Genomic DNA, 12,384 nt, shown 5'->3' on the forward strand with positions numbered 1-12,384 from the left:
GTGACAGCGAATGGTATGATCACTCAGGGTCAAACAGTGAGAAAAGTTTCGCACGAGGCTCTGGAGAAAACCCGTTGGAATGACCTCCCCGTGGACATGCCAAGATTTGAAGAACAATTTCACAAACCATTTGTCTGAAATAAGTTCAGAAAACAGTTACAGATCTGGAACCGTCTGCTTTAATTTATAACTGGACCTGCAGGGAACATTTGTTGATACAACTTTTACTCTGTGGTGGAAGAACCACTCCAGCACATGGTTGATGAGAAATGTATAAACAGCTTTTATTGCTCAGACTAATAATGTTTACATACAGATGGAGAGATAGAGCAATACCTAAAAGAACTTGTGTACTCCAGTCCCGTTAACTAAAAATTTAATTTTTGTTAAAATACAATTTATTTTGAGATTATCCTCAAATAAATTCTGTTAACACCTGCTCCCATAACAAAAGACTGAAAAAGTGAAGACAGATGAGATGTGAACATAACGTGTAATCCTGCAAACAGGCATTTCTCTAACCTGATGAATGCAGATTACAAGCAGCTCTCAGAAACGTCTGAGCTAAAATAAAAAAAGAACTGAAACAGCAAAACAACTGAAAGAGCAAACCTGATTCGAGGCAGCAGATTCAGCGAAAGGAAGATTGGTGACTGGGGTTGAAGCCGACGAAACAGTGGAGGTGGCGGCACCGTGCATCATGGGAACTTTTATTCGGGCGAGTCAGACGAAAGACAGAGGACGAAGATGTGGGGGCGGAGGAGGGGGAACAGGAATGATATGGTTACCATGGTGAAATGTGCAGGATCAAAAGTTATGGCATAAATCCTGTGACATTGCCATGATGAATTTAAACAAATATTAAGACCCATGCAAACAGAAGAAATAAAAAAAATACATATTTAACCAGCAAAAACATTACAAAAATAAAAAGAAAATGCATTGTTTCAACAACACATGATAGTCAAACAAACAAGGCAGTAGACAACCATACAATCTAATCAGACTAGATCTGACAATTGTATTCAAATGGACGGGGTGTGTGCATGGAAGGACAGTAATGTCAGAGCTACAATGTGAGAGCAGCTGATCTCTTCAATGGAAACAGTCCAGTCAGTTTATACCATACATCACTCTGGCTGAAATGAGCTGATGAAGTCTTCCTTACTGTCAGTACTGTTTTTGTGATTGGCTTTACAAGATGCATTTCAACATCCCACTGGCAATAAAAATTCTTGATATATTTGTATTATGTTGCAAATATGCACTTCTCACTGTCATCAACTTTATTTTAGTATAATAACAGCATCACTGTGACAGCAGCTGCAAATCTGTCTCTTTCCGTTACTATAACATACACCAACTTTTATTTTAACCAGGATCAGAGATTTATGCTTTGTGACAGAAATAAAGGAAAGAAAAACATGTTTTCAAGAATCATTTTCTGCATCCTAAGATTTTCCAAGTACTGTCTAGATGATATATTTCTCAATCATCATATCACGTATGCAGCAGTCATGATCTGAACGGAAAAGACAAAGACCTGGCAAAATCAATGAACACACACACACACGCACACGCACAGGCACACACACACACACACACACACACACACACACACACACACACACACACACACACACACACACACACACACACACACACACACACACACACACACACACACACACACACACAGGGTATACGAACCCTTTATGGATCTAGAAGTAGTTGTTTTCATGGGTTTTAAATATATTACAGTGACACCTGCAGACCATCACACACTATACTAAATGTATGAAACGCACATGTGATTTATTGTAAAATTTTGCTCTTATATTTGTGATCATAACTACAACATAACCTGGGAAATACTAATCTACAATAAAGGACTCAGTTATGAACTATTAACTATAGTTCTGGGAGGTTCATGGGAATTTATAAAGATGATGTCTGGGCATGGAGCCTTTAAACCACTCTGCCCAGAAAAAACGGTTTTCATTAGCCTGACATTTAGGAAAAAGACTTACAGTTTCATGAGGTCCAGTACCTGAGCAGCCTGCACCTGCTGCCACACACATGGTCCCACACAGCTGAAGAAGCATGGGTCTTTAAAGTGAGTGCAGACAGGCAGACATGATGAAGCGACAAAGACAAAGACTGAAAGATCCAAAATAAATGTGTCATACAGTCACCCCTCATCTGTCCTGTGTTCTTCCAGAGGCATAAATGTGTCTCTATAATAAAAGGAAGTCATCTACCTGCACCTTTCAGAGACACAAGACTCAAGATTTAATTTTTATTGCCATATGCACAGTAAAAAACACAGCAGTTTTGCACACAATGACGTTCCTCTTTTGCCTGCCTCCCATCACGCAACGCAAAGAATAAAAGTTTGTTGTACACAGTAGATTTGGTGCTATGCATTGCATCACAACTACCAATGACCAACCACTGGTAACTGTATAAGAATGAACTCAGGGATGCTTGATGCTTGTTCTGATGTGGTTCTGCTTCACATCAGAAGTGACCCTTAGTATCATATCATTATCATACAAAACAGCTCTGAGCTTTCAATACTCTTTAGCAAACATTTTTACTACTGAACATCGCACATGCTGTGGGTTTGCCTAAGTTGATTTTAAATAAATTTTAGTATTCAGAGTTCAGATTTTTGAAGTTTTTTTTTTAAAGAGACAGTTCGCAATAGATCAGATTTTTCCTGTCGGCTGCACTGTTTAAGTTTGTTAGTTTGTTTGTTTGAAATGAAACAAAAGTGCTATTGTTACATTTCATTCCCAGAAAGTAATATATGAAAATATAGATGACACAGATATGGTAATAAAGAACTTAGTCACCTCAGCAACAGGAGGTCAATTTGATGCCCTTGCGATCAATACTGTCGTAGTTAATGGAAACACACACAACATGCACCAGTGAAGGAAAAGAGAAAAGGTATTTGCTGTAACTGATGAATAGACACACTGAATTTTTTTAAATTATGGGGATATGCTTTGTTAGCACAGATCACGTAGAGCAGCAGTCCCCATCCTTTTTTGCGCCACGGACCGGTTTAATCTAAAACAAGATTTTCACAGATCGGCCTTCATTTGCTCGATAATCATTAATGACACCAGGACAGCTGTAGTCTAATAATAAATCATCCGCAGTGGTTTTATGTAAAATGTAGACATAAACAGGCAATAAACAACCTTTTTTTCATAAAATGATAATCAATATCTCTGTAAATGAAATACTTGTACGAAATAATTACAGGTATATTGAAAACTCGATATGAGTGACTGTACTCATGAGGTTTATTTTTAAATAAACAGTGCATTCAATGTAGGAGAAATACTGATCATTTTCAATAAAAGGATGAACAAGTCAACCAAATAACAATAATTACAATAATGAGAATTAGTGGTTGGGAACCACTGATCTAGGGGAAACAAGAGACAATGACACCTGAAGTGTGTTCTGGACGTCCGGTCTACTCCGCAGCTTGGTTTTCTTTACGATCACTGCAGAAAATCCCACTTTACAAAGGCAGGAGGTTGGAAATGGAAGCAGCGTTTTCGATACTTTCTGGGTAATCTCAGGATAATCTGTCTTGGCTTTAATCCAGAACACTCGCGAAGTTGTGGGCACTTAATTTAGGGGTAACGGCTGATAATGTGTTACGTGACCGAGACCTGTCAAGCGGGACAGACACATGCATTTCTGTGCGTCATTCCGAACAGACGTCACTTTTCAAAATAAAACATCTTTAGACTGGTAATCACTGAAAATAAGCAAGTCAAATATTCTGTGCCGCCTGGTACCTAATGTCCCACGACCAGGTACTGGGTTGCGACCCGGTGGTTGGGGACAACTGACATAAATGGATGTTACAGAGAATCGGGTAATTTTTCAAAATAAAACATCTTAAAAAATGGAAGTAATGTGAATTTTTTCTTCTTTCTGTACTGCCCGGTACCAAATGACCCACAGACCAGCACCGGTCTATGGCCCGGGGTTTGGGGACCGCACGTGTATAGTATGTTTTGGCTTCAGACTGCTTTGTTATATAACTTACTGTATGTCTAAATGACCTCAAACATTTTACTAGCCACTGTTTCTTTACAGCAACCATCACATTTAAGTGTCCTTTCAGTGCTCTTATCTTAGGGCATGTATGAGCTTTAACTAAACTAAAATGTGCTAATGATAAGATTATCGGTGTTGGTTATCTACATCACATCTAGCCAAAGCATGCTCAACAGCCTTATACTGATTGGTACTTTCCTAAGTTCCAATAGACAAAGCGTGCACTGACTAATCTATAAAGCAGCCCCTCATTATGACGTGCCTGTTACTTATAACTTCAACAATGGTCAGCACGAGTATTTCAGTTTTTCATTTCAGTTTTCCTGGCTGGTGACTTGTTGTAATGCTTGATTCTTTCTTTGTGTTGATCACATTTTATAGACACACACCCAGTGACTCAACAGGAACTCAACAATACCAACATGATTTAATCAACAAGACAAAAACTCTTTGTTTCTGCCTAGACTTAATAAACAACGATTCCTAAGAGCTGACAGCAGACTATCCTTGTTCCGCAGTCTTATAGGCATCCACCGATGCACACGTGGATGCCACCATCACAGATGTCTCCGTTTTAATGTAATTTGTGCCTCGAAAACTTTTTGCAAAGGTTTTTAATCAACCTCATGATGACAAATTGGATTCCAAACTTAATTTACAGAATTTCCACCACACATATTAAGTATGAGTGCAGGTGGAAAATGCAAGTATGGGTTGGAATCGTGATGTGATAAAAGAGGTAGATGGTGAGCAGTTGCATTGTAGAGACGCTTTGCACAAACACGGAATGCATGTCTTTTCATTTCTCTCACAGGAATCAAGCTCCAAACTCCGACATGTCTGATAAACACTTGGACTGTGTTTCAAAGTAGTGTCTAGAGGCTCACCGGTGGGTATGAAGGTTTGTTGCTGGAGCTGCATGTTAGCCAGGGCTTGCTGGTAGTGGAACATGCTGGGGTTGAACACTTGCGTAGCAGTGCCGTTACTCTTCTCTAAAATCGGCCTCTTTGGTAGCGGCTGTAGGGCAGCTGGAGACGGACCCTGGTCCAAAAAAAACCCAAAGGAAGGAGATGAGAAGTTACCTTTAACTCTAATCGCTTAACTTGTCCTTGGAATATCTGAACACTGCATTATGCAGACAAACTGTTTCACTTGGTGTTATCGCAAGTTAAATATAAATGAACACTTCAGTAACAGTAAAAATTAAGCAGTAAAATGATGCATCTCTGTCTGGGTTAAAAAGTACAGTAAACTGTGATCAAACAAATCTCTCCTCCTTTTGCATCAAGCAGCAAAATGTTAACTGATTTTAGATTTACTTGATATTGTGATCGTCTGATGTGTCAAGTGAGTGTAAACAAATGAAAAAAAAGTTGGGACATGATGTCCAGCTCTCATTTGTAGGTCACAACTTGTTGGTAACCAACCTGCCTAAATTTTCAGTTAAAGATTATATTAATGAAAGATAACAAATATAGTCATTAAGGTTCATGCAGCAATATTGACTAAAACAACAGAACATTACTGAATCTAAAAACCTGAGATTTTGTTTATGTTCAACTCCTTTGTTATATGTGAATTTTTGGTGGAAATACTAGACAGCATTTGTCCCTGCACTGATAACCAGGACTCACCAAGGCTGCAGATGCTGTGTTTTGACCAGCTTGGTGCTGGGAAGCTTTTATCCTTGCCTGTAGGTGAGCTGGTGGATGGAAATATTTGCACTTGTCTCTGCTGCAGCGGCCCTTGATGTAATCCATGCAGACAATGACCGAGTTCTCGCTGCAGTCCACCATGCCAGCCTCCATGGGGTGAGCATAGCGGCAGTCGCTCTCACCTCTCGTACAGTTACCTCGCTGGAACTCACGACAAACCTGGCAGGGTCAGCAGAAATACTGATCAACATTTATTGTTTATTATACTTAAGTTGTAGAAACATAACAAGTGTACACAGGTCGCATACCTCCAGCTTGTCTGTGCGCACATGCTTTTGCGTAGAGGTGCCATTAGCTAAGGCTGCCAGGCCAGTGGGACTCCCAGGGACCAGCAGGGGAGTACTGGGCAGCAGCTCGGGCATCAACCCCATGCTTGGGCCCATGTGGTTCAGATATGGACTGAATGCCATACTCTGACTTGATGCCAAGGAGGGTGTCATTGGGAATGCTGTCTGGGGGAGAGAATGAGGAAAAGAGAGTAAAGTCATTACAGAGCTTCTTGTTTGAGAAAAGAATGTGATGCTAATTATTGATTCACATTTCTTTTAAAATGTTAAATAATCAGTCATTTTAAATATTTGTGGTCTGAAATGGTCAAATGGTTAAATTTCAAAGCTATGCGTAATATTTTCACTGTAAAAGAGCAGGAAGCAATGTAATTTAGAGCATGAATTAAAGCTGTAATGTTTGGATTAAATGTTTAAAGACAGATATAAGAATTTACATATTCTGTATTTCACCAGCACCATCAAGGAAGCAACTAGAATATTATTATATAATAGAAAAACTACCACCCTCTCACTAAACAGAACAACACTCCTGGTACATAGAGTCAAAGTTATTTTAATTTCTTCAAATGCATTCATTGAGAATTTGTATCTCTATATTGGGCTTCTCACTATAGGCTGCAACTGGGCTCCGGGCAGCATGAATTGCATCTGTTGAGCCAACATGGCTGCTGTGGCCTTTTGTTGGATCAGGTTGTTCCTCCCGTTAATCTCCAGCTGGGTTTTCAAATGGGGAGGTGGATGCAGGTATTTACAGTTGTCACGTGTGCAGCGCCCCTGAGAAGGAGGGAGGAGAGAGAAGAGAGGAGAGAGGACAAAAAAGAACAGACAGACAGATGGGGTTACTTTTACATGAAGGTCCAGCGGGTGCAGCATTTAAGGGGATTAAGGGGTAAAAAATCAAATATAATAGAGGGAAAAACAGCATACATAATAAAAGGGTTTTTATTAGTGTATGATCATTTACAACCAATCGGCCTTTTGTATCCACAGGGAAAAAAGCTCCATTTCCACTGTTTATAAATCAGCGCAGATAGGACAAATCAAAATTTGGATCTAGAGAGGGTCTTGAAGGAGATGTGAGTCTTAAGCTTGCCTCTGAAGGGTGTCCAGTTTTCTGTAATTTACAACTTCACCACTAGATGGCACTTAAGACTACAGTGATACCTCTACTTACGAATGTCTCTACTTACGAAATTTTCTACTTACGAAATTTCTCAGCAGGAAAATATTGCCTCTACTTATGAAAGAAATTTCAACTTAAGTAATGTAAAAACATACTATCGGCTGATACTCGAATCTCCCACAGGTTCCTGAACGCAACATTCTCATAGCTGCTCTGCCATTGGCTATTACCTATCTTCCTGGCGTCCCATTGGCTAAGAGGGATGCCACTCCACCTCTATGTAGAGCTAGATGGTGTTTATGCATTGGCTTAGGCATTCAGCACTAGACCCGAGGCAGTCTGATAGTTTTGCACAAATATAATAACTTTTTGAGTACGTATTCGCTATAGACCCCAAGAAAGTGACGGAGAAAAGAGGAAAAGAAAAGACGAAGAAAAGAGTTTTTTTGTCCATACAAACAAAGCAAGAGATCATCGAAAAGCATGAGAAAGGGATGCATTTGGTTGATCTTGCCAAAGAATATGGTCGTAATGCATCTACAGTCGCCAAACAAAAGGAAGTTCAAGAAGTTTAAGGCATCTTGTGGGTGGTTGGAGAAGTTCAAAAGGAGGGCTGGAATTCACTACTTTTTGGCATCGTGAGATAGAAGCGCATGAACCAAAGAAAGCATAAAACAATGGGGACAGCAGTTTAAAGGTAAATGACCGTCATTATTATTCTTTACTCTTTTCTTTGTTTTCTTACGTTATTCACAACTCTCATATATTGTGTAATGATCTAATCGTAACATGTATTTGTTACATGTTTTGATGCATTTTTATGCTTTATAAAAAATTAATGTCAGAATTTTTGGAAGCTTGGAATGGAGTAGGGCATTTGCATGGAAAACACGTCTCTACTTACGAAATTTTTTACTTATGTAATTTCTTGCGGAACCAATTAATTTCGTAAGTAGAGGTACCACTGTACTGTACAAGTACACACAGGACATTTAAGGGAAAACAATTCAAAAGACATTAGTAAAGTGTAATTAAATTCACACTAAATCATGCAGAGATGTCCCTTAAAACAGCTAACAAAGACCAATGAACCCAAGGCAATAAACTCACAATAAGCTAAATATTGGCAATGGATCAGTGTTAAGTAGGTGTCCGTTCAATCGAGTATAAGATATTCAACAAAACATCAGCAATAAAGTGTGTTTACAGAGGATGACTAAATGTGTAAGTATGGAAATTCTGCTGCAATCTAACAATTAAGAGATCTCAAAGATGGCATATTCATGAGAAATGTGCAGCAAGTTCCGAAAATCCTCTTTGTTAAATTATACTGAACAGGAAAAACTATAATCTGATAAAACAAACACTTAAGACGTTTAACTGTCAGTTATTCAGAGCTGTATTTTTTTCTAAAAGTAAATCACTTGGCCATTGAGCAACAAACTGTACTTCACATCTGTTCATTAACATTGTGAAATGTTAATGGAATAAAATGTATTTTGTTTGTTGTTTTCCACAGTAAAGCAGAGACTATATACAAAAAGTAATTTATTAGCCAGGTGAATAAGCCTTACTTGAGGTTTATTTGCACATATCTGAGTATTTTAACTAAAATAAAAAAAGCTGATTATACTGTTGGGAAACCAATGCAGGTGTTCTACATACAAATGGAGTTACATTCAAGTTCTTGTCAAATGAGTTCACATAAAGCTAATGAAGGCTATCACTGCCAGCTAATCCATTCTCTGTGTGTTTGGCAGTAGACTAAAGATTTGGAAAATCTGGAGCCTATAGTGAAGTGTTTGAGGACAATACGTCAATGCCAGTTTGCCAGAGCTGATGGGGATAAGAAATTGTAGCTAAAGGGTACGCCACAACAAATGGAAGGATGGTGGAGCCTTTGGCATTACAAGCACATTGACAATGTGTAATTACTCTCACTGCCAGAGACGGGAAACAACAGTTTTCGATGAAGTATATCAACCCAATATAAGAAGAACTAGATGTAAAAGACCTGTATGGAAAATATTACTGAAGCAATTTATTATCATAAATAATAATAAAGTATTATTATTTCATAGTCAAATTTCAACTTTTGTTTTCTATCCTATCTGGTTCCTGAGTAGGTAGGTAGGTAGGTAGGTAGGTAGGTAGGAAGGTAGGTAGGTAGGTAGGTAGGTAGGTAGGTAGGTAGGTAGGTAGGTAGGTAGGTAGATAGATAGATAGATAGATAGATAGATAGATAGATAGATAGATAGATAGATAGATAGATAGATAGATAGATAGATAGATAGATAGATAGATAGATAGATAGATAGATAGATAGATTATTGCTGTAACTGTATTGACGTTACATTCTAGATAGAAACAGCTAACTGACTCCTTTGACAAATTTTTAGTCTTAAAACACAATTTGTTGAAAAACGGCATTGAGAAAATTACATTTGGAGGAATGCTTCGGTTATGGCAACATGACCCATATTGAAGGGTTGGAATGTTGGAGCCCTGGCAGTCCACCAGACAAGTTGCTGGGATGGTGAATGCTCGCCATTCCACAAAAGTGCATCTATGCCGGATTCACGCAGCCAGATGAATGACACAGACACAACTGATCGCACATGTAATCAGTCTCCAGATCACTTACTGATGTGTAAAAACAAAAGTAAAGTGGAGGGTCTGTGAGATGCAGCCTGAGAATACTGTGGCACATATGGTAGTTATTATTATACAACAAATAGTACACAAGGACATTTGCAGATGGGCAATACTTGACAATCATAAAACTGACATGAGTTCCAGTTTAAAGTTAAAAAAGTAATCTACTGTTGCATAAAAAGCAAATAAAACAGCAAGAAAGTGTTGTAGAAAGATGCTTCCTGATCTGAGATCACGCGTCTCAAAAGTTTCCTTTGCTATTTAAGTATCTGTAATTAAGCATGTGATCAATGCCATGGGCAAAAATGAAACTAACTTTATACATGGTTATCCCGATTCAGCAGCCTCTTCATAAATCATTCTGATCTTAAGGCTTAATTACATCCCGCTTCAAAGCGGTGATGTATTGTAATTGTTAGTGTTCATGTGTTCGTTCATTTGTTTGTCCGTTAGTCCACCAAATATCTTTGCAACCGTTGCAGGTACAAAGATGAAACTAAAAGCACAGTGCTTGGGTGGCAAAAGGGATGAAAATGAGATGATGACCTTGAGAAAACTAGGTCAAGGTCAAATTTCAACTTTTGTACACTCAGGAACCGGATAAGATAAAAAGACTATGGAAAAAGCTAGCGTGAGTAAGATCATAGATGAAAGCTAGTGCTTTCATCTATCTATGCACTAGCTTTGATTTATTGTCAAAGCTAGTACATAGCTTAGCTTTGACCTACCCTGAAAGGTCAAAGCTATGCACTTGTCAGGTACTACTTTCAGGGTACCCTGACCTACACTGGAAGTTGGTCAGGGTAAGTTGCGAGATTTTGCAGTCTCTGACTCCCTTGTCATTTTTATTTGACAAAACTTAATTACATTGTGAACCATTCATATGAAAACAATGCATTTTGCCTGCAAACATCATCTAAGCAGTGACCTTGCTTCTCACCATAGTCTGTTGTGAAGGTGGAGATATGCTGCAGGACTAATGCAGGTCAACACGATCATGAGGAAAAACTGCAGTCTCCATTAAACCCCTGGGTCGCCAACAGCTGTCTGCCACTGCGAATGAGCTGCTAACCAGCTACGTTCAGCATCAACCACATGCTATGTACGGATGGGCAAGGGTTATCCTATATGGCCCTTAGGAACAAAGAAATTGTCACAGTGTGAAAGCTATGACGTAAATCATAATGTCTTCTATAGCAGCACACAACTTCACACATTATAGGAAATGCATGCAAGCAAAATATTGGGAACGGTTTACTGGCAGATTACTCCCCTCCCATTTTCATTGGATGTGTCACTTCGGCATTACGTCAGTACAGTACGCCCTCGTTCCTCGCGATTAATGCGTTTCAGGAACCACACGCGATTAACGAATTTACGGTATTTTATACTGATATTAAACCACTTTCTATCTGAATTACCTTTTCCTACATTCTGATAGACTGTTTCAAGCACTTCTGTGTCTGACATAAGTCCAAGACTCACGGAGCAGAGCACATTTCCGGATGACGTCAGCCAATAGAATATGCATACGGTATCACATGACTGCCTATAAAAAATCGGCATTGAGGTGAAGTTGCGAGCGTTGATGAGCGAATGCGCGATGGCGCACTGTATATGGTGAGAGATGAGTCTGTAATGACTCCCCTGAGCCCAGCAAGCCTGCACCAACTCAGGGGGAAGAAACAAGCCTCTTCATGAGCCTAATGATGTTGTTTATACCTTCTGTGCTCCAAATTAACATTTGAAAATTGTGTTCCTAGTTGTATGCACACCAAAACAGATATGAAAAATGTTTAAAAGCCTGATATTATAGTTAACAGGATGATGAAAAAATGTGCTGAAGAGAATATTGTTTCAGGAATCTCTTCCGTAGCCATTACAACATATGAAAACACAGAGAAAGGCCATACTGTCGAGAACTGTTGAAACATTCAGAGAAAAGAGAAACATGAGATGTTGATAAATTGACTGCACAGATCTAAACTGTTACATAAGCTACTATAAAGGTACTTACGATAATATCATGTCTCATATTGATACGGAATACATTATTAACTTATATCAGGTGAAAGGTCATTAGGGTCAAGTCAACACTGATCTTAAATATGACAATGATGTAGAGCTGAGACAATTAGCTGATTATTTATTTTCTAACATTCTGGTTCACAGAGAAACATCTAAGGTCACTTCAGCTTCTTCTATATGCTGGTTTAACTTAATCCTCATGCTAACATAGTAAATTGAGGAATAACCTCAGAGTTTCTAGCATGACTACAGACATATTTTATTTATGTAAAAGTGAACATTAAAGATCAGATTTATGTTTAAAATTGTCGTTTTTACTTTAAGACAGTCTTTATCTTTGAGAACTTGTGCTTTCATCTATTTTTTATTCATCCTTTTTCCAAAAATTGACCAAATAATGTTAAACAGGTATATTGATTATGAAATCTGCTGGCAAAAAGTGATGCTGTTGCTCTTTATTTGACTGTTGGACAGCTGTGATGTC

The 12,384-nt window shown here is 38.6% G+C and overlaps 1 protein-coding gene across 2 annotated transcripts in view; it reads right to left on the minus strand.

Annotated features, from left to right (window-relative positions):
- mbnl3 (muscleblind-like splicing regulator 3) overlaps window positions 1-12,384 on the minus strand; it is a 28,864-nt gene that overhangs the window by 5,947 nt on the left and 10,533 nt on the right. For both annotated transcript variants that reach the window (XM_068325686.1, XM_068325687.1), the window contains 5 exons: window positions 6,704-6,868; window positions 6,053-6,256; window positions 5,724-5,963; window positions 4,977-5,130; window positions 613-707 (listed from right to left, as the gene is read on the minus strand). In XM_068325686.1, the coding sequence (XP_068181787.1) occupies window positions 613-707; window positions 4,977-5,130; window positions 5,724-5,963; window positions 6,053-6,256; window positions 6,704-6,868 (858 nt within the window). The remainder of the gene's footprint in view (window positions 1-612; window positions 708-4,976; window positions 5,131-5,723; window positions 5,964-6,052; window positions 6,257-6,703; window positions 6,869-12,384) is intronic.

The sequence above is a fragment of the Antennarius striatus genome, chromosome 10 (genome assembly GCF_040054535.1).
Source record: "Antennarius striatus isolate MH-2024 chromosome 10, ASM4005453v1, whole genome shotgun sequence".
Classification (NCBI taxonomy): Eukaryota; Metazoa; Chordata; class Actinopteri; order Lophiiformes; family Antennariidae; genus Antennarius; species Antennarius striatus.